This window comes from Orbilia oligospora, assembly GCF_000225545.1.
Source record: "Orbilia oligospora ATCC 24927 unplaced genomic scaffold scaffold00173, whole genome shotgun sequence".
Classification (NCBI taxonomy): domain Eukaryota; kingdom Fungi; phylum Ascomycota; class Orbiliomycetes; order Orbiliales; family Orbiliaceae; genus Orbilia; species Orbilia oligospora.
This window is the reverse complement of record NW_011645730.1, coordinates 631,062-652,233: the sequence shown is the minus strand read 5'-3', so window position 1 is coordinate 652,233 and position 21,172 is coordinate 631,062. Positions and strand designations below refer to the sequence as shown.

Genomic DNA, 21,172 nt, shown 5'->3' with positions numbered 1-21,172 from the left:
GCAAGAGGCCATAGATATCGATGGTATGATTCCGTTTTTCAATGTGCGAATTAAGCCTTGGCGTCGGTTGGTAGCAATAAGCCTTGCGGTTCTGACTATTCGAGCATCAACATGTTTTGCATCTACTTTCTGGACGCGCAGCTCTATAAAACCTCACTTTTCAACAGAGACTTTTCCGCGCCCTAGATATCCGTCAGCAATAAGACTAAATCAACCAGAGAGTAGTTTCGTCATCATGAACGGTTTCAAGGACCTTCACCAGTCCGCTTTGAAGCAGTACTGCGTTGTGGAAATCGGTTCGGTTGCATACTTTGTCAGAAATCGAGTCGAGGTAGGTACTTACATAAGTAGGCCGGCCGGCGGTGCAATAAGTTCCTGCTTGGAAACCTCTGCTAATACTTATGTATACATGTTTAAGAAAACGCTTCCGGAAGAGTACACTGGTGTCCTGCCCCCACTGTCGATTGTGCCCGCTGTCCTTCTTAACGTTCAGGCCGACTCTCCAATTACTCGCGACTTTCTGGAGAAGAGCATTTCCACTTTTAGCGCCATCGATGATGTCTTTACTTTGGACTTTATAAAGAATGGTATTATCATAGCTCAAGTGGGAAGAGATGAAACCTCAACCCAAGTCTCGAGCGAACTCGAGAGCTATTTAACTTCGAAAAATATCGGGTTACTCTTCTCTAGACCAACTTCGCACTTGGAGGCACCGCTTCCACAGGGTCCCTATATCCTTAGGGGCAGAAATATTCATCAACCTTGGCGTCTTTACGAGGATCACTTGAGAGCTTTTGTTACCGCGGTATTCCCTGCTGATGATGGTAACCCGCATGGGTAGGTCATGTTCTGCACCTTCTAAGATATAAAATAGATAAATTTAACGCATAATTGTAGATTCCAACCTCTGAGGGCGGGTGCCTATAACGGTCTCTATCCGGTTGTTGCCGTGCCTTCTCGTATCTACTATCCCGCCACGAAAGATAAACCCTTGAACGGGAAACGGATAACAGTCAAAGACATTTATTTTCTAGCCGGAATCAAAAAGACGTTAGGAAGTCGCGCGTACACGGAATGCTACGGACCGGACGAAGAAACATCCCAGTTTATTCAAGAGCTTATTGATCAAGGGGCTATTATCCTCGGGAAAACCAAAATGGGGGCGTATGCAGGATCTGAAATACCGCCGGAGAAGTGTATTGATTACTTTGCGCCATGGAACCCTCGTGGTGATGGATACCAAGGACCCTCAGGTAGTTCGAGCGGTGCGGGAGCTACGGTAGCTGGATATGATTGGGTTGATTTATCCTTGGGCGGTGATAGTAAGTCTTTCTTTGAGAACCACTTTGATATATTTTGCTAAGTCCATCATCTGGTATAGCCTCTGGCAGTATCCGAATGCCTGCGGCATCATATGGCTTGTGGGGCCTAAAGGGAACTGATCAGGCGTTTCCCATGAAAAATATTATGCCTAACGTCGAGTATGTAACCCATGAGCGATAAAACCCTCTTACTCATTTCTGTCTTGAACTCCTTTTGACGTCGAAATAGGGCATTTGACTCCATCGGTATTCTTGGCCGCAGCCCCCAAGAACTCGTCGATATTTTAAAAGCATCAGGCTTCGCATCACTTTCGCAGGCGAAGGTAAGCCCAAATAAAAACAATCGGATATGTGCTATGGGTTAAATCTAAAATTTCATACATACAGCTGCCCTCGAAAATTTACTACTTGACGGACTGGTTCCCCATGAAAAATGATGCCCAGCAAGCCATGGTTGAAAGCTTTCTTAAAATTCTTGAGAATTATGTTGGCATCAAACACGAAAAGGTTTCCATAGCAGCTGAATGGCTCAAGAGCGGGCCCGAGGATGTCCGTCACTTAACTGTCGTAGAATTCCTAGCGAAGGTGAGCAAGTTTGCATTAGCTTCAAGCGACCTTTGAAACAACACTAATAGTATGTATTTCTGTATCAGACCGGTTACTATCCCAATCACTATGACGGGTATCATGTATATGACAAATTTCGCAGCGACTACCAAAAGAAGTTCGGAAAAAAGCCATATACAAGTCCTTTCATGGAGAGACGCTGGTGAGTATGCAATTAGCCCAAAGTTTCTCTATTTTCCCGATTCTAAACAAAGCCTCCTCTTCCCCTAGGAATCGAGGGAAAGAATCATCACCAGAAAATCGGCAGCGATCTATAGATGAAATGAAAGTATTTCGTGACTGGATCTTTAAGACATTTTTAGAAACCGAGGCAGACGGTATCTCGGGACCCATAATGTTGATTCCACTAGGGCGACCTGGTAACAATCCTAGGGACGTTGTTCCTCCTGCTGGGTGAGTAATTGATTGCGCAATTTTGTAGAACTCTTCCGAGGTCGTGATTATTCATTATTAAATATATAGACCGGAGTTCGCCCCGACAGCATACGACTCTATTTTCTTTTCCTCCATTGTCGGGATACCTCAAGCGATAATTCCAAGTAAGTTCAAACGAGAACTTCATTCCATTATCTAAAGAAAAAATACTAATTTAATTAGTCGGACAAAATCCATATCAGTCAAGAGCTTCGGGGAATACCGAGTACGCCCCTATCGTCGCATCATTCGCCGGTGTTCGAGGTTAGTTTTTTCTTGTTCATCTAAAAAGAGCATTCAGATTTTTGCTCGTCACATACTTGAATTCAGATTCTCTAATTATATTCAAAATATTAAAAATTACAGGGAGCGATTTAATTCTTATAGAGCTCGCACAAAAGGCTCTTGAAAGGGCCGGTTGGCCAATAATTGTCCAGACGGGTCCAAATATCTTCGATCTAGGAGAGAGCCAAAACCACCCGGAGAGAATAATCAGGGAGACTTCTAAACTTTCGTAGGCGGCACTTTCATTGTTGAGATGTTTTTTTCAAAAACCCTCCTCGTATTTCACTTTTTTTATCTTTTCTTTACTTCCAGCATGACGAACGAGAAATCTTCGCCTACCTTTTGATTTAATCTAACCCTTGCGAAAGAACGTCCTTAGTCTTAACTCAAAGGAAGAAAGGTAAACGGGGCTGTTGTTTATGTCCAGCGTTTGTCTGCTGCTGCATGTAGAGACCGTTCGGCGCCAAATATCATTTAATAAAATCCTTAGAAAGTGTATTTGCATACGTTTATACCCTTCAAATATAAAGGGCTGGTTTAGCTTAACTCAAACCAATTCCATTCAAATGCATGACGAAGACGACAATGGGTCCTTCTTCTACCTCATTCAATAGTTTCAATGGTACGCTATATACGGACTCGGTCAAGGTTTCATTTGTGCGGTCGTATCTCTAAATTTAATTCACACTTGGAACGCTATCAAAAAATAATCTCGAATCATAGGGATCATTTTCTGCTGCCTCAGATGATCATGAACTTGTCTTAATGCCACAACACAGTTACTTAATGTTGTATTTTGCAAGATGTTCACATCAATTGCATCGATGCATGTTGAGAAATAGAGAAGACACTCTGAATTAATTCTTATTATCCTTAATTTTCTGTTAAAAGCTATCCTAAATTACATGACCTATTACGAATTACCGCCTTGGTACATTCCCCTTATCCTAAACATGGCATCTTAGTAAAATCTGTTTATATTAAGATGCCATCTTCTGGTGGTGGCATCCAAAATCGCTTACTGTCATAGTGTGATACGGATAAACCGGCATCCACACGCATAAGAATGGGGATATCGATCATATGAACCTGCAATATCATGATATAAGCTATATAAGCTATGAGGCTGGGCAGCTGGGTTTCAAATATCCTGATATATAAGTACATACAGCAACACTGGACTGAGGCCCGAGTCGCTGAATTTGTTTCAAATCTTCTGGGTGACACTATTATCCAATGGCAGGAAATCAAATGAGGCAGCTGCATAATCTCGTGTAATAAACTCCAATGCAAGAGTGTGAGAAGGCGCCGAATACGAGACCGGGTTCTTGCCTGACCGGTTCGGCCCAATTCTCCGAATAAGACCCGCCGAACAAATCTTCAAAATCGTCGTGCTTGCGACGCTTCAAGAAAAAAAAAATCACTTGCAACTTAGCGGCAGATGCTACCTAGCTGAGTAAAGTGTTAGTATGGTTTGATAGAGTTTAGAGTTGTACAGCTGTCGGGAACTCCTCCAGATGCCGTCCATATTGGGCTAGGTTGTCGACAACTTCGGTAGGACCCCAAGCTGGACTCGCTGCCGCACCGAAGCTAACAAATGCAGCTATGATGAAGCTCGTCGGTCTATTCGATGAAGCATATGCAAATGCAGTTCATGGTGTCGTTAGTTTGGAGTGGGTTTACATGTTTTTGCATGGGAGGGGCCTGTTCGAGGTTGTTGGCGCCCCTCTTTACACCGATAGAGGCTCGGGTGCAGTGCAGTGCTGTTAAGAGAATCCCCCACTTTGCAAATTAACCGCAGAGCTCGAGTCCAGCATCAAATTGGAACCGCTTTTTGGTGGGTTTTATATTATATGGAGAAAGAGAATATAACTCAAAAACTAAAATTAAAAAAAAATCCAATTGCTAAATCTCTCAATCTTCGTGATATCTTTTCTTCCGTCTAATATCCACATGAAAGCAAAATAGAAGAGGTACCAGCTCAGCTCAGCCAAAGCAACACGACGTCACCGTTCCCAACAACTCAACTCGGCTCAACTCAACTCCAAACTCCCCACCTCTCTCCGTCCCGTTCTAGTCTCGAGATCTCTCCTCTTCTTGTCCTCCTCGTCCTCCTCGCTACACCACGAACGACCACCTACCTTCTTTTAATTTACGGCTTCGATAGTTATTGATAATAGTTTACTTTCACCTTTCACACAATGTCCGCTATCCCGGACGAAGACCTCTCCATTCCCATTCCCGCCTATCCTCCCCCACGAGATCAAGCACAACAGCAACAACATGCCGCGCGATCTGATCCCCCGCCCCAAACACGCACCCAACAGCGCTTGGGTCAGTACAATATCGTTAAAACTCTCGGTGAAGGTTCCTTTGGCAAGGTAAAGCTTGCAGTACATCAGACTTCCGGCCAGAAGGTCGCTCTTAAGATCATAAATAGACGAAAGCTCGCGAACCGAGATATGGCTGGTAGAGTCGAACGTGAGATCCAGTACTTACAGCTGTTACGGCATCCTCACATCATCAAACTGTAGGTTCCATCACATCAAAATATATTTAGTATTACTATTTTATATACGGAATTTTTAATCATTGGATCGATCCTCTTTTCGGTATGAGGTAGATACTCGGTCATTACCACTCCTACCGAAATCATCATGGTTATCGAATATGCCGGCGGCGAACTCTTTGATTATATTGTCAAACACGGTCGAATGGACGAAACCCAATCGAGACGTTTCTTTCAGCAAATAATATGCGCCGTAGAATACTGTCACATCCACAAAATCGTCCATCGTGACTTGAAACCCGAGAACTTGCTCCTAGACGATAATCTGAATGTCAAAATCGCCGACTTCGGACTCTCAAATATCATGACAGACGGCAATTTCTTGAAAACAAGTTGTGGCAGTCCAAATTATGCCGCCCCAGAAGTCATTTCGGGGAAGCTGTATGCTGGACCTGAGGTAGATGTCTGGAGTTGTGGGGTTATTCTCTACGTTATGCTGTGTGGGAGGTTGCCGTTTGATGACGACTACATTCCGACTCTATTCAAAAAGATTGCTCGTAAGTTGATATCTCAGACCTGTACCTTAATATGCCATAGTGCTGACAATTGAACAGAGGGTACATACCATATTCCCACATATCTATCTCGGGAATCCGTATCACTTCTGAAAAAGATGCTGGTCGTCAACCCTGTCAACAGAATTACAGTTGCTGAGATCAAACAGGACCCATGGTTCCTCAAGGATCTCCCAGACTATCTATGGCCTCCGGCCCAGGAATTCCTCGACACTGGCGTAGACCCATCGAAGATTCTTTCCGCTCTACCGAAGCCGCCTAAGCAGTTGCACGACAACCTTGTCAATAAGCTGAGTGACAAGCTTGGTTACGGGAAAGATGATTTGGTCGATGCACTAGAGAGACCTGAGCCGAGTGCTATAAAGGATGCATACGATATTCTCAAACATAACTACGCGATGCGAAAAGATGGTAAGTTTTTTCCTAATCGACTACTTCATGGTATATCGCACTGACAATGAATTTACAGCACGTGCATCGAAAGCACCACCATCGTTCTTAGCACAATCTCCACCTGCGTGGCATGCATTCCCCCACTCCCCGCCTATCCAAGAAAGTTTCACACCGCTTAGCCCCGTTGGTAATCGTGGCACTCCGTCACCTGGACCAAATTCTTCAGGCGGGACAAACACTCCTCGCTCAGGTGTATCAAGCATTACCTCTCCTATAATGAAGCTTACACTCGGTGGATCGGATGGTGTTACCAAGGACGATGTTGGCGCCCCAGCTAGCAGTTTAACCAACCCTAACATCCCGCCAAATTCTACTGTTTCAATCTTACCTACCAGTCTTCCAGAGTACCATCGGGCTTTCATGAAGGGCGGTCCCGGAGCGGCAGCAGCTTATCAGCAGCAGCAAGCCGCCCAATCCGCCGCATCGGCGTCTATACCAATCAAGGAATCCCGTCGTATTCGTTCAGTTTCAAGTCGATCTTCTAGCCGACCTGATCCTATGACACCCCTTAACCCAGCCGCGCGAAAGTCTAGACCCACGAAATGGCAGTTCGGTATAAGATCCCGGAACCAGCCTCTCGATGCTATTGCATGTATTTATCGTGCTCTTAGAAAGCTAGGCGCCGAATGGCTTGTACCCGCTCAAAAGGGCGGCGACAAGGGGACTGAATACGAGAATCAGGATCGGCCTAGTGGCAACGAAAACTCGAATGATGATATACTCGAACCCGAGACACCACCAGGATCCCGTCGCGACGGAAGTAACAGTCGACGTAGTAGTTCCTCGTCAACTTCATCGTATCGACAGGGTGGCAGTGGCGCAGAAAACGAGATTCCGGAAGACCCTTGGGTGATTCATTGTAGATGGAAGAAGCAGGGATATAAGCACACCACGCCACCGAGACCTTCTTCGGCGCATTCGAATTATAGCAGTGTCAGTCGGGGAGGCCTAGGCGCAGGAGTGGGAGAAGTGGAGGATGCAGTCTACGTTTATATGGAGATACAGCTATACCAGTTGGAGAGCAATTTTTACTTGGTAGACTTCAAGTGTGCAGGGTACGAACGGGTTGATGGCGAAGGGAACGTGGTTGTGCCGAAAGAAGTTGAAAAGGTGGTTGAGGAATTAAGAAAGGAGAATGAACGGAAGGGGGGTTCGGCGGGGCCACCGGCAGACCCTAGAGCGGCAATGATGGAGAGAAGTAAGAGTACTAGGAGTACTAAGAGTGAGAGCGGAAGTCAGTACAGCGGGTGGAAGAGCATCGAGGAGAAGGAAATCTCAAGTCCCTTTCCCTTTTTAGATTTGGCGGGCAAGTTGATAATCCAGTTGGCCGAAGCAGATTAAGAAGAGGGAAATTGTGACTTTGGGAAGACTGTTGATGAAAGGTTGGAATAGAAAAGCTTGCATTGCATGCTATGGAGTTTTTTTTTTGAACCTTGGTTTTTACTGTTTTATTGCTAATGCTTTAGGGTTTTTGCTCTTGCTAATATGTTGATAAGCTAGTGGTGATGGGGCGGGTAAGGTTGGGCTGGGATAGGCATGTGTCTTTTTGCTTCTGCTTTTTTTGGTGGGCCTTAATAGCGGGGTTTGGCCGTCTTATTCTTCATCCATTCTGTTTCAAGATTATATTATTTAACACTCGCTACTCACTCTTTCGTCCCCTTTTTTTGAAGTCGTAGTGTTATTTTAGATGGGTCAGCAATACACGGAAGGGATTAGGCTTAAAGGGAAATACCAAATACGTTTTACATCAATCTTCTACGTCTCAAACCTTACAACCTTGAAAATATAGAGTGAACGAAGGGATTGACTTGCCATCAATACCTGGACCCCCTCACAGGTATGTTCGAATATTGCATTCGTTTCGAAACTGGACTGACACTCATCTACAGAAATCGATATATAGGTACTTAGTACTTAAGTAGTTATCGAACTACACAATATGAGACTTGACAATTGACTCGTCGACCCTATGGCCCGCCTCCTTGGATGCCCATTGGTCATAATTTAAATACCAGCCTGCAGCCTATGTAGCCGTCTCACGGAATTTTCTTTTCGAATTACCTAACTTTTCAGCTATCGATTTCGGTTGTAAGGAATGTAAGGCTTGAAATATTAAATAGGCGCATATGTCGACCATATGGCCAAGAATGGACTCAAACACCATCAATCATGCGTGGACGCCATCCTAAACCTATGCTCCCACGTGCGATGGGCATTTCCTTTATCCAAGGTTGCTAATAAGTGAGCTAACCACTATCCACGTTGTGAGGGGTAGGGATACCTCTAGTTTACTTGAATATGGTCCTGTCCCAGAAAGCCAGGATCTATGCAATTTTATTACCCATCATGCAGTCGCTATTACTCAGTATTCTATCATTTTCGACGGTTCAGGCATATTATATTGGTGAAGTATATACAGGACAGCGAAAAGAGGTTTTTGATCGAGGGTGGGAACCGGATTGGAGGGATGATTCGTATATAAACGCGTGTACCTCGACGCAAAAGAGCATCTCGGGAGAACATGAACATGTAAGATCTCATTAGTTCACTCCCCTCTATATATATCTGACAAATTCACTTCCAATTAAGTGAAGGGTTCCTACGAGTCCTCGATACTAACTTCGGTGTGTAGCTTCAAGGTATTGGTATCATTAATGGTGCCGGAGGCCCAGGTTTCCCAATTGCAAATCCCAGATACGGCGGTACTGTACCATCCGGTCACAATGCAGCAGCTATGATATTCTACAAAACGGCCAACTGTGAAACTGTGGGGACAAATCAATTCATTGTTCTGAAATTTAGACAACTTGTTAACGGGGGAAAAAATATGGGCTATGCCCTTTACCGTGGTGTATCGACTATAGATCTAAACTTCCTCGATGGTATCGATCTAGGGGAATACTGGTCGTTTCAAGAGGTTGGGCCGAATTCCGAGGATTGGATATGGGTCGTTGAATCTGGAGTTCCCGAAGTCGAAGGTGAAGCTATAGTGTGGAGGTCAACTCCGGACGGAACATCTTTTGAAATAGCTCAACGTTTGGAGATTAGATCTCCTAACCCGGCAACAGCTAGCGGGCTCGCACTGAGCCTGGCAAGAAACGATATTGAACCAGTTGCTAGCAATTTGAGAGTTGCGTTACAGGCTATTGCAGAAATGAGATTTGAAGCTAGGCCGGTGCATCGGCGTGGTGGTAACGTTGTTAGAATTCCGTTGAGCAGTATTTTGAGGGACTACCCTTTGATCCCGGGCCCAAACGCGAATGCTAATGAGAATTTGAATACTGGGGCTCAAATGGAAGATGGTGGTACCGGTGGGCTTGCAAATGTACGCCCGGTACAGATTCCGCCGGGCAGGACTTTCAATATCAGGTCCGGTATGGGTGTAGGGCAAGGCCCAATCCCGTTTCGTGTCCCCCCGACGGGATCAAATACGAACCTTAGGAATCTGGACTTTACAAACGACGATGGTACTCGCATTCAGACCGAAAACCCTGGGACGGGTACTGAAGAAAATATTGCGGGCACACAGATAGAGCCTGAGGCGTCCGCACAATTATCCAATAACCAAGGGGAATACTTTGAAGCAGCACTTGAGACCGAAGAAGAAATTCCAGATGTAGGAAATCAGAGAACTGGGAGCACCGGTCCAGGAGCGAATCGCCCATTTATAATAGAACGACAGCAGCCTCGAGGGCCGATACCTATCCAGCCACGGCCTAGCCAAGGACAGACTGGGAACCAACCTCAGACACGGCCACCGTACTATGAAATGATGCAACCGATGTCCCAGGGACCAGGAAACCTGCGAGGGCAGCCTATAAACTCGCAGAATATGGTTTCTGGGGGCTCTCGAGGTGTTACCATTGGGGCTGCATATCCCCAGAACGCCTTTTCCCAACCTCCTCGGAATCGCCCTGAGCAGGGTTCTCAGAATATCAATAACAATAACCAAAATTCAGCCCAATTTTTCCCTATAAACCCCGGGCAGGCCATCCTCCTCAATAACTTGAACCAGCAGACGCAAAATACTCAAAGTATGATTCCTGGAAGTAATCAAAACCCGTCGTCACAGATAACAGCCCCGGAGACCCAAGCTATGATCCCAGAGACCGAACAAACTGAAAATTTACCACTTCAATCCTCCCAGACAAACCCGGAGGTGTACAATGGTCCTCCCATTAACGCCGTAAATTTCAATTTCAGATCATTCAATGTCCCGGAAAGAGCCGCGCCAGGTGCTTTTCGTAGCTTATACGGCGATATACCAGTGCGGAACGGACCAACTAATAACCGAGAAAACCCCCAGAGGGTTCTAACAGAAGGGATGGTCGGAGGCACCATTCCTGCTAGGATTCTTGAAAACAATCCGAATTCTAATTCCCAGTCATCAGAGCGAAGGGGGACCGGTAGATCATCTGGAACAAGGTCGGGACTGGAATATCCATACCCATACACAGATTTGAGTCGAGAAGAGCCCTATCAGCCATTTGTCCCACCAAAGAGAGGGGATGAAAAATATCAGTGGCAAGTCACACCTGGAACTAAAGATATATATACGCCATACGAAGGTATGTCCCGAACAATCGAAATGGATAAAGAAACAAAAAGAAAAAGAAAATTATGAAAAGAGAGGTTCTCGTCGGAAAAGACAGAAAACTAACGATTAAAATTTAGGTTGGCTTAACGAGGGCGAGGTGGAGGAACGTGCCCATTTCCCAGAATTGTTCGAAAATCCAGCGATGGAACTCGAAGCAGATATTAGGGAACAGGAATTGGCAGAGAATGAAGTACCACCTGGTCCTACTGATGAATCACGTCCGATGGGCCGCTCAAGCCGCGAAGAGATGTACGATCAGTGGCGGCGGTATGGTACACCCATTCTAGGAAACTTACGGACTCTCCCTATCGACAAGCATGACCCGAATTGGAATGCTATCGGGAATACTTATGAATCAATGCGGGCCGATATTGATACTACGTGGTTTAACTACTATCAAGAAAAGACGGATTCACTGGCGGAACTGTACAAAAAGGCTCAAGCCGAAGTACAAAGGCGGTACACTCGAGGAGAGAAAGAAGCGCTCGAGACTGTTGGAAAACTAACAGCGGCGGAAGCCAAAACTAAAGTACCCGGGCTTCCACTGAAGCAGCAATTCGATCTTAACCGAGAAATTCAGTCACTGAAATCAGGCTTAGAAAGGCTGAACAAGGGGCTTGAGAATCTAAGGCAGCTTTGGGAGATGAATAAATATAAGATGGGAACGTGGAATCGGTCTTACCACAGGCAGATCGACGATTTAGACCTTAGATTCAAGCTGTGGAGGACTTTGGCGGAAGCAAATATCGCACGGAATTCGCTGAGGTTACTGCACATTGAAGATGACCCAGAATTTGGAACCTTTCCAGGGGAGGTTCCACGGAGCCTGGATGCGAATTTCGGCGATTCTGAGGCCCAGTTAACCAGCAAATTCCCATACCGCAGGTATCATACAGCTTGATCCTATTAGATATCCACCTGATAGTATAAGATGACCTCCACGTACTTTGGGCGAATCCCTAAGCTTGTACTGGTACTGCAGTGTAACATGTTAACTAGGACGTACTAAAATGTGGTATTTTGCGTGTTGCTGTGTTGTCGTCTGCCATGCCCGAGGCTCAGCGGCCCAACCATGACCTCATGTTTCGCTCATTTGTTTTTCACAGGCGGCGGATTCTTGCCGACAACTTTTTTGTTACCGACAAATAGAACCCATTGAATTTCCAATACTTCTTATTTCCACTTTGATACCGTATCATAAAAAATATTCAGAGTCTAGCCTTCATTCAGAAAAGAAAATCTAAGAGAGTATATCTTGCGCAATAATAATGCTGCCGATTCGAACATTGGTACGGACTGTACCTTCAAAGCGTCTAGTACCAGTCCTAGCTTCGCAATTCTCCACGACTTCACGACTTGCGCTTCCAAACAGGACGGATATACCTTCGAATAATAATCCAAAGAATCCAAACCAACCACATGTTCCGAACGTGAATTCGACATTGAGCACAGAATTTCCGTCTGTCGGGAAGGCGCCACCGCCGCCAGAGTTTATTGGAGCTGTAGACCCGAACTATGCGAGCGGGTCAAAGTTCCCGACAACAGGCAAGGAAGGGGAGGTCAGTGGGTCTATTAGGTCCGGGCATGGCGTTCGGGATCCCTCGGAGAGCGATTGGGCAAAGTTTATCGCTGAGCCTATTAAGCGTGTTGGAGAAGATGAGAGGACTATGAGAGCTAGACTGGTTTGTAAGTTTTAACCTTTGAATCAGTCCGATTGTGGTTTATAGATTCGGCCATTAACATGACTTAATTTCTTATAATAGATCAATCCCGTAAAAGAGGTATTCTAGAAACTGATCTATTGCTGTCGACGTTCGCCGATGAAAACCTGTCCAAGATGTCAATTGACCAGTTGCGAGAATACGACTCGTTCCTTGACGAAAACGACTGGGATATCTACTACTGGTGCACTCAAGACCCTCCAGTAGATCTTACTGATGCTATAACACAACCTGAAATACCCACAAAAGACGGAGGTGCGGTTACCGAGACCACAGCGTACAATACTTCCTCATCGAAAAAGACAGCGAGTCCAGTACATCCAGACGGAAAGATCCAGTCACCGCCAGGGCCTCAGGGTCTTGGAAGCATTGAGCAGCCGATGATGAACCGTGCGGGTTCTTGGGGAGATATCAAAGGAACTAAAGCCGTCACCGGGGAATGGGCACAGACGGTTGGAACCGTCAAAGTTGCGTATAAGCCTGTTCCAGAAAAATGGCAGAAAAGCTGGGTTTTCAAGGCAATTAGGGATCATGTCGAAGGAAGAAGAGCTAGAAATGGGGGTGGTGAGAAGGCTAAGGGAATGGGAAGAATGCCAGATTTAAGGGTCTAGAGATGAAGTTATTCTGTGAGCCTTCTTCATTCTAAGATGGGTAGCGTGTGAAATATCCAGATATTGCTCGGGATCACTCTTCTTTCGTACCAAAAGCCGAAGTAGTCGCTTCGTAAATAGACTTTAGTGCGGTTGGTAATACTAACTACCTAGGCACTTACAAGGTAGTACTATCCACAGATTCGGCCTTTGCAGCCTACTGTTTGTAAAGTTATACAGATTTGCATTGTATATTATTTAACAAAGACGAATAATCGGAGAAACGGAAGTTAAGCGTTATCAAACTTGAGATACTGAGGGGCGAATGGATCTGCATCATGTTGGCCCTGTGGAAGCAAGAATTCGGCAGGGGGTGGGTCCCATGTCGCGAGGCGTGGTGTCGCACGACCAAATTCCATTTCTGGGTACGACTCCATCCAACTAAATGCATCCCAATTCTCTAGTCCTGGGTTCATCTCAAGCAGAAGACCGAACTCGTAATCTGGGAGCGACGTTCTCCTTCCAAGGAACACGTTTGCGGCAAGCAAGATATCGATAATCATTTCCATCATCAAACTCATATTTCCTGCCACGATTCGGTCGAATAACTCCATGATGCCAAAATACATTTCGAATCTGAGTTCATTAGCTTTTGACCACGATATAAATGGCTCCTCGACCGGGACTCCATCTCTAGTAATGCCGCCAAGAGCCCTAGATGTATATTTATCTATATATCTTCCTTCGTAGTATTTATGATAGCCAATATCCTGTCTTCTTTCGCCTTCAGGCGATATCTCCGGGTAGTGTAGAGTAAGGTCGAACGGTTCTTTAGGGTATTTTTTTTGAAGTTTGGCTAACACTGCTTGCATGTCGAAAAGATACTCTCTCATTTGGGACCTCGCTCTATCGATTGTTCGAAATGCGGTACGTAATGGCGCATCAGAGACCAATATCGTATTGCGAGATAATTCGTCATAGTCCAACAATTTTCGCAGTTGTGCTAGGAAATATAGAGATGAAGCGCCCCATGTTTGGTCAATATAGCCACCTTTAGCAATAACACTAATAATCTCTTCGTCGTTCTTATCTTTTAGTCCAGGGTAAAGGTTGAATACTGGTTGAAGAGTTCTCATCAGCTTGTCGAAAATTTGGACATAAGCCTTGTCTCCCGGAAGCCCCTTCCTTTCAGACTCAGGTAATTTCAAAATTCGTTTCACATACCCGCCGATTGTATGGATCTGAATGGTTAGTTTGGCTATTGACTTGGCCGCTTCGGTAAGAATTTGAACGGGACTCTCGCCTAACGTTCCATTCGGACCTTCGGCCGCTATTTGAAGTGCCTCTTCGAAAACCTCCCATGTTCTTTTGGAAATAATAACACTGTTAGCCAGGAACTCCTGATCTTCTGTGACTTCTCGCTGAAGTTGCTCGGGCTGCGATCCCTTGGAAGTTTGTGCCTCTCTTAGTTCTTTTAGTTGTACGGCCGCCTGTTGCCTAATATCTTTTTGATTTTTGGCCAACCAGGCGAGGTGAATGGGGGAGTATGTTGGCTTATAGCCGCTTGTGCTTCCCCGCACCTGACATGATACCAATGAAAAGAATAGTTGAAGGATGAGAAAGGTCTTTGGTATGGAGACGGAGAAAAACATCGTGATATCGTTGGTGGGGAGTCCAGTATTAAGTATATGCTAACCACGTTTATAATTATAGTATACTCAGAGACCCACGCGGCCACGCTATTGAATGGGTGATTTCAACTGTACTCGATTGGCTCCCCCCAAGGTAGCATGGCTACTGGTGTATGATATTGCCAAATCATCGACTGTTGCCTCGAATGAGTTTATTTGCGGGAAACTGAGGTATTCAAGATTCAGAACAAAGATTAATATAATCTCAAACTAAGCTTAGTAGGTAATTCTAACAACACTCGAGGTCTGTTGTATTATGCGGATGGAAATCCCTATGCTTTATATCGTGAGCCCAGGTTGTATGTTAATGTTGAGATTCCAAACTATAAACCTACTGCTAGCTGGAGTGGGATTTACAGGGCTCCTATATACCTGCATTACAAGTTTCTGTGATACCTTGGATACTAGAAGACATTATTGATGTGAGCGAGAACCAAGGACTCCCATGAAACAGGATATTATATATTATACTCGGAAATTTCAATATAGTGCTTGGTGGATGAAAATTCTCGGGAGTCGACGAAAACTCCAGAGATACGTTGAAGAACTGATGTTTTCTGGGATACCATAGAATCCTAGAATTCACGCGTATAAATGATGACGAAAGGCGAGGGTAATTTGAAGCTAAGGGACTAAGAAACCATTCCATAACTTGTTCAAAAGAGATATATTATTTCTTTTATAATTTTACCCAACACCGGAAGGCTAATTGACATCAAATAAAGCCAGAGAGAGAAAATGAAGAAGTCGAGGAAAGGAAGGAAAGGGGAGACCGCTGTTCACCGGCCCACGGTATATATATACATCATGAACAGTTAAAAAACAAACAAAAAAAGAGTCAAAACATCGTCGGAAGCAAACTCGTATGCACATTACCAATGGTCTCTTTTTTCATTTTAAATCGCTGGAGCAATCGAGAAAAGTGAATGAGAAAACGCGCACTGTTTCCATCAACTTGTTCAGTGCATGCAATCCAAAAAAAAGGTGAAAGAAAGTAGGTGAGTGCGATATCTGCCCGTCCGTCGTGGTATCGTATGTACAGTTCCAAAGCTCATTTAAGAGGTTGGAGTTACTGTGACCCTGGTATAAACTAAAAGTATGGGTATGTCGCCACTAGACTCCCATTCCGGCATCGAGACCATCCGCTTTCGGTATCTCCTCCCTAACCCTTCTCCAGACGGATTTCCAATCCTCATTGACCCTCTCAACTCCTCTTGTTCCGATTAACCCGATATTACGTAGCCTGGTTAGCACCAACTGCATGCCCTTAGTGCTACTACCTACATGCTCCGTCATTCTTCTCGCGCCAAGACTCTCAATTGACCTCTGCACCCCCTCTTTACCCCACCCGAACCCAAAGTTGAACAGCCTCCTCTTCTCTGGCTGTGGTTGAGCTTCCTGTGCCTCCCCTTCGACAACTTGTTGAGCTTGCTGTCTTCTACCCCCAAATCTGCTGTCGAATCTAACTGTCGTTTGAACATTGGTCCCAGATCCTTCGGCAGCCGGGGTATAAACTTGATGCTCAACCACACTTAATATAGACGTATGATCCAGGTTTCGCGTTTCGGTTTCCATAACCATTGTATGTGGATTTACTCGTGATGTTTCTAGGATATAAGAGTCGGAAACAGTAGGTAATAATCGAGTGAGTGCGGCTGGGAGCTTTCCGCGTTTATGGTGTATTCGGACAGTGTGAAGAATGCCGGCTTCATCGATATGCCGGGAGATTACGTCGGAAGAAATTACATGAGTGGAGTATGGACTATAGAAGCGGTTGCACCGTTAGTAAATGGTATAGATGGTAGTCGTGTGAGGGTACATGTGTGGATATATTATGTACTTTGGATATCTGAGGAAATAGGCAAGGGTGACGGCATGCCATGTGTAACTATTAGAATAAGACAAACGACTTATTAGTAATCTCGTACTCGATCAATTGATGAATGAGACATTCGGGACATACTCATAGGAAAAGCCATTCTGATAAAACTTGACCATCTTGACGGATATAAAGGAAGGACCAGGAAGGATATGGAGACCTTGGGGCGTTTTCTTTATCGCATGTGAAAAGCGTTGGACAAAATCTCTTCACGTCAGTAATACACAGGCTACTTTAGCTGAACAGCCAAAGAGCTGGCAAGGGAGTCTTCCGTCGTTGGTGTCTTCAGATTGAATATATGTCGACAGAAGGCAAAAGGAAAGAGGAGGAGAGGTTTGAAAAGGATGAGGTTGATTGGATGGGGTGATTGTGGTGTCGTTGGAATGACTTCTTCGGCCGGGCTGCTGCGGCTCGCCTGCCAAAAAGCTTCGCATAGAAAAATTCTTTGCCACATTTCTGAGCAGCAGGTGTGGGGTACCTTAAACCCGAATTTCCATTTCTATATCCGAACAGCTATTATCGCCGAGTATGAGCGGTGATAGGTCACATGACGTGTTGTGATGCCAAGCCTTCAGGCGACACTCGCAAAAGGCCAGCTTAACAAACCGTCCCGAACGAAGCTGCAGCGTCGAACGAAGGACGAGAAGAACCCCGTGAAGGCCCTCCATCGACGACACGACAAGACAAGACAAGCGCACGACCATCGCTACTTCCGTCATCACCATCTCCTCTCCTTAACTTCGTCTTCAATCCCGTTTCCTTTCACGTCAATTGATACAAGGCTTGGGAGGTTCCTAAACGCTTGATAGCAAACGAGCTCCCTGAGCTCCAAAAACAATATCCAGAGACATCCCTTATCCGGCACACACATACACAATGAAGCTGCTATCGACGCTCACACTCCTCACGACCACAGCCTCGCTAGCTTCGGCGCTGAAATTCGATCTATTTGCTCAGGGTCCAGGTTCAAGTCATAGATGTATTAGAAACTTTGCGGCCAAGGACACGCTTGTCGTTGTCACCGCTACTATCGGCGGCAACAAAGGCGACGGGCAGAAAGTTAACATTCACGTATGGCCGATTATTTCCTCCGATACCCATCGATATATATCTTAAAAGCTATGGTGCTATTTACATAATATAATGTCCCCTTTAATAACTAATATTTCCGTTGAAATAGATCAGAGACGCTGTCGGCAACGAATACGGCAAACCTAAGGATGTCGTTGGTGAAACTCGCATGGCGTTTACTTCCCACGCCGACGCTGCGTTCGACGTCTGCTTCGAGAATACCGCCGTAAACTACCACCGTGGAGGCAGCCAACTTTTCCGCGCCGTCGAATTGGATGTAGACATTGGTGCGGATGCACGTGATTGGAGTGCCATTCAGGCTGCTGAGAAGCTAAAGCCCGTCGAAATCGAATTGCGAAGAATCGAAGAATTGGTCAGCGAGGTTGTCAGTGAGATGGAGTACTTAAGGACCAGAGAACAAAAGTTGCGAGATACCAATGAGAGCACAAATGAGAGAGTGAAGTGGTTTGCTTTTTTGACCATCAGCACATTACTCGGTTTGGGGGCGTGGCAGGTCATTTACTTGAGGAGTTATTTCAGGTACCTCCTATTCAGCCCGATAATATTCATCTGGAAGGCATACTAACATTTTGGTGTTATAGGAGCAAGCATCTTATCTAAAATACAGGTGGAAAAGACCCCAGTACGAAGATGGCATACAATACATAATCTCTTTCTATTTTGCGTATATATATTGTCTGTCCAATAGGCGAATTCTTCATAATTCTGCTCCAAAAGCATCAACTACCCCACACAGTTCTCCACCCCACTGTAAAACAATATGTGTGATGTACTAGCTTCGACCTAGTTACTCCGACATCTTCCCTCTCATCATCACACTACCCTCCTCGATTTATTTTGTACACACTAATATTGTCTAGATCGTACAAAGATGCAAAGTGTGGTATCAAGTTTAAATTCTAGAGTAAAACCCTCTACTATGCGCTCTCTTTCGCCGCCGCCGCAGCTGCCACAGCTGCCGCCTTTTCGGCGTCCTTCTTCTCCTTCGCAATCCTCGCTCTCTCCTCCTGCTTCTCAGTTCCCCAAACCAAGGGTCTAACACGCATAAATTCATCTAGTTCCTCATCAGTAACGGTTTTCCTCCTATCCTGAAATCCCTTGACGAATCCTTGTAGTGTTTCAATGCACATTTTCTTCAACTCCCCTGTCAGCAATTCACCCTTTCTATAAGATTGTCCAATATTTGCCAACTCCTCGTCGTCCTCGATGAAGAACGATAGGTATGCGTAGCTGACGTCGACATCTGGGTTTCCACCATATTTTCGCTGTTCCTCAGTAGTTGTTTGCCCGCCGGAGAATGCGTATTTGTTGATTTTCCGTTGACTAGAAAGTTATTTTGTATTAGTAAGATCGCGAAGAAATTTTGAACGTGAGTACAAACTTACACTTCCTTTGCGGTATCGGTCATATAAATACTGCTGTTGGGATCGCTGGCGCTCATCTTACTTCCTGGACCTCCAAGTGCCGGGAAGAAGACCGAATGAATCAATGCTGGTTTCTGAAACTTCAACCGTGGAGCAGTATCTCTCGATAAACGGAAGTAAGGATCCTGATCAATTGCACACGGAATAAGACATGGTATCGACGCTACTTTCTTTGTATCGGTACCGAAGATGTGTGGGAAAGTTGTAGCAAAGGCAGTTGCGATCTGAACGGCGGCGAAGAAGACTTTGCCAATGTTTGCACTGTGATATATTCAATTAATTAGCCTTTCTTATGGAAATTCGTTGGCCAATAAGGAATAGGGAAGGGGGTGAACATACGCATCATCAAATCCAAAGACGCTCTTGCTCTGGTTTGTTGTGATACACTTCGCTACTGCCATAACGTTCTCGTAGAAAGCTCCACCCATGAAGTCGAAATCGCTAAAGATGAATGTTTTCTTTGGGTCGAATCCCACAGCAATGATGTCCTTCGCATTCTGTCGGGCATATTTCTTGACATCCGGGATCTTAAGCTCCTGTTTGAACAAGAACTTTTCATCGTCTGTCAACATGATTACCAATGGCACATCGAAAACCTCTTGTAGCCATCTAAATAATACGCATCATTAGTCTAAATCCCACCACCGGAGCATAGACAGGAGATCAAATTCCATACTTTGTGAATAGAAACGGAACCATATGCCCCATATGCATACTATCCGAACTCGGTCCTCTTCCCGTATACAAAAAGAAAGGTTTCCCTTGCTCATATCGATCCAATATACTCTCCAAATCCCGATGACTGAAGAAATACCCTCTCCTCAAGAAACGGTGAGGCTTATGACCAGTCACACGTTCAAATTTGGCGAGCAATTCAGGTGAAATCTTGCGTGTTCCAAACTGCTGAATGAGTTTATCATAATCGATTGCTTGAACTTTTCCATCCACAACCGCGCCTTGTACGTTCCATGGGTCGATGTTTTGGTCGGCATTCGTGGATTGTGCGGTCGTAGTGGGGTCTGTAGGAGGAACTGTAGATTCACTTGAAGTGGCTACGGGTGGGTGAGGTGTTAAGGAGAGAGGTTGGATCGATGGTGGTTCGGATGAGCCCGACATATTGTTGGTATTTGGTCGTGGTGGTGATAATTGGCCTTATCGCAACGGTGAATTCGAATATGAAAGGCGGGGTGGAATTCGCGACAGGTATCGATAGTGGGGCTTTCAACGAATCTGCAGGAACCTGCTAGTACTGTATACTGTAAAGCTGCCTAAAGGTTCGGTAGGGCTTCAAGATGCGATTCAATTGATTGGTATCTTCTAATGAAAGAAGATTTAAGGATACAATCGTAGAATTGTTAGAGAAATATGTCGATGGACTGGTCAGATGAGTCTTTGTACAGGCAAAGTGAGTCTTTAGCCTGAACGTCCTTTAACTAATTTCGGTCGACGTGTTGTCCGTTGGTTTGCCAGTCCAAAATATCCAAATCGGGAATGGTTACATGGGGATCTCCAACAACATTAACAACACGAGGTTAAGATCTGATTCTCAAGTATCAAATTTGGATACAGTACCGATGCTCTTCTCATCTTCTTCTCGTAAATATCTATACTTCACGCCTAAAATATTGTGTATACTATTTATGCAATTATCTACTTGATCCCGAGATCGCATTTGTGTTCGAGTAACGGGCCATTCTCATGCGTGCATCCGAACTAAAGGTTGATTCCCCTGACCCTGAATTGCATTTGCATCCTTGAAGATCGAATTATAAAACACCTCTTATATATACCCAGACGGAAAAATTATGCAAACTTCCCCAGATATAACCCGCGAGAGTTTACTAAAGACACCCTTGATCAAGAAAAAGAGACTAAAGTTCGCTCTCCTAATGTTCGGAACTGCGGGGTCGCTTCCCGGTTGAAATGGCGAGCACTCCCTATATATCCAACGCGACAAGGAAGTCTCACCCCGAGGCCACAACCTTGTACCTTG

At 45.1% G+C, this 21,172-nt stretch overlaps 8 protein-coding genes across 8 annotated transcripts; 5 read left to right on the top strand and 3 right to left on the bottom strand.

Annotated features, from left to right (window-relative positions):
* Positions 1–235: 235 nt before the first annotated feature.
* Positions 236–2,881, top strand: AOL_s00173g193 (uncharacterized protein; the record flags this gene model as incomplete). Its single annotated transcript, XM_011127935.1, has 11 exons — positions 236–331; positions 419–837; positions 898–1,322; positions 1,382–1,481; positions 1,552–1,645; positions 1,710–1,907; positions 1,976–2,091; positions 2,160–2,342; positions 2,412–2,488; positions 2,547–2,627; positions 2,730–2,881. The coding sequence occupies 11 exons, from the start codon at positions 236–238 to the stop codon at positions 2,879–2,881; spliced, it is 1,941 nt and encodes a 646-aa protein (XP_011126237.1).
* A 1,968-nt stretch (positions 2,882–4,849) lies between these two features.
* Positions 4,850–7,526, top strand: AOL_s00173g192 (uncharacterized protein; the record flags this gene model as incomplete). The annotated part of the gene is made up of 4 exons (XM_011127934.1): positions 4,850–5,178; positions 5,272–5,714; positions 5,772–6,143; positions 6,202–7,526. 4 exons carry the CDS (start codon positions 4,850–4,852, stop codon positions 7,524–7,526), a joined length of 2,469 nt encoding a protein of 822 aa, XP_011126236.1.
* A 1,005-nt stretch (positions 7,527–8,531) lies between these two features.
* AOL_s00173g191 (uncharacterized protein) lies at positions 8,532–11,683 on the top strand (the record flags this gene model as incomplete). The annotated part of the gene is made up of 3 exons (XM_011127933.1): positions 8,532–8,714; positions 8,818–10,753; positions 10,860–11,683. 3 exons carry the CDS (start codon positions 8,532–8,534, stop codon positions 11,681–11,683), a joined length of 2,943 nt encoding a protein of 980 aa, XP_011126235.1.
* Positions 11,684–12,050: 367 nt separating this feature from the next.
* On the top strand, positions 12,051–13,114 carry AOL_s00173g190 (uncharacterized protein; the record flags this gene model as incomplete). The annotated part of the gene is made up of 2 exons (XM_011127932.1): positions 12,051–12,468; positions 12,546–13,114. The coding sequence occupies 2 exons, from the start codon at positions 12,051–12,053 to the stop codon at positions 13,112–13,114; spliced, it is 987 nt and encodes a 328-aa protein (XP_011126234.1).
* Positions 13,115–13,383: 269 nt separating this feature from the next.
* AOL_s00173g189 (uncharacterized protein) lies at positions 13,384–14,745 on the bottom strand (the record flags this gene model as incomplete). Its single annotated transcript, XM_011127931.1, has 1 exon — positions 13,384–14,745. The coding sequence occupies one exon, from the start codon at positions 14,743–14,745 to the stop codon at positions 13,384–13,386; it is 1,362 nt and encodes a 453-aa protein (XP_011126233.1).
* Positions 14,746–15,897: 1,152 nt separating this feature from the next.
* On the bottom strand, positions 15,898–16,782 carry AOL_s00173g188 (uncharacterized protein; the record flags this gene model as incomplete). Its single annotated transcript, XM_011127930.1, has 3 exons — positions 15,898–16,546; positions 16,625–16,672; positions 16,748–16,782. 3 exons carry the CDS (start codon positions 16,780–16,782, stop codon positions 15,898–15,900), a joined length of 732 nt encoding a protein of 243 aa, XP_011126232.1.
* A 757-nt stretch (positions 16,783–17,539) lies between these two features.
* Positions 17,540–18,355, top strand: AOL_s00173g187 (uncharacterized protein; the record flags this gene model as incomplete). The annotated part of the gene is made up of 3 exons (XM_011127929.1): positions 17,540–17,734; positions 17,844–18,274; positions 18,337–18,355. 3 exons carry the CDS (start codon positions 17,540–17,542, stop codon positions 18,353–18,355), a joined length of 645 nt encoding a protein of 214 aa, XP_011126231.1.
* A 317-nt stretch (positions 18,356–18,672) lies between these two features.
* On the bottom strand, positions 18,673–20,295 carry AOL_s00173g186 (uncharacterized protein; the record flags this gene model as incomplete). The annotated part of the gene is made up of 4 exons (XM_011127928.1): positions 18,673–19,078; positions 19,141–19,440; positions 19,519–19,788; positions 19,856–20,295. The coding sequence occupies 4 exons, from the start codon at positions 20,293–20,295 to the stop codon at positions 18,673–18,675; spliced, it is 1,416 nt and encodes a 471-aa protein (XP_011126230.1).
* Between the last annotated feature and the right edge of the window lie 877 nt (positions 20,296–21,172).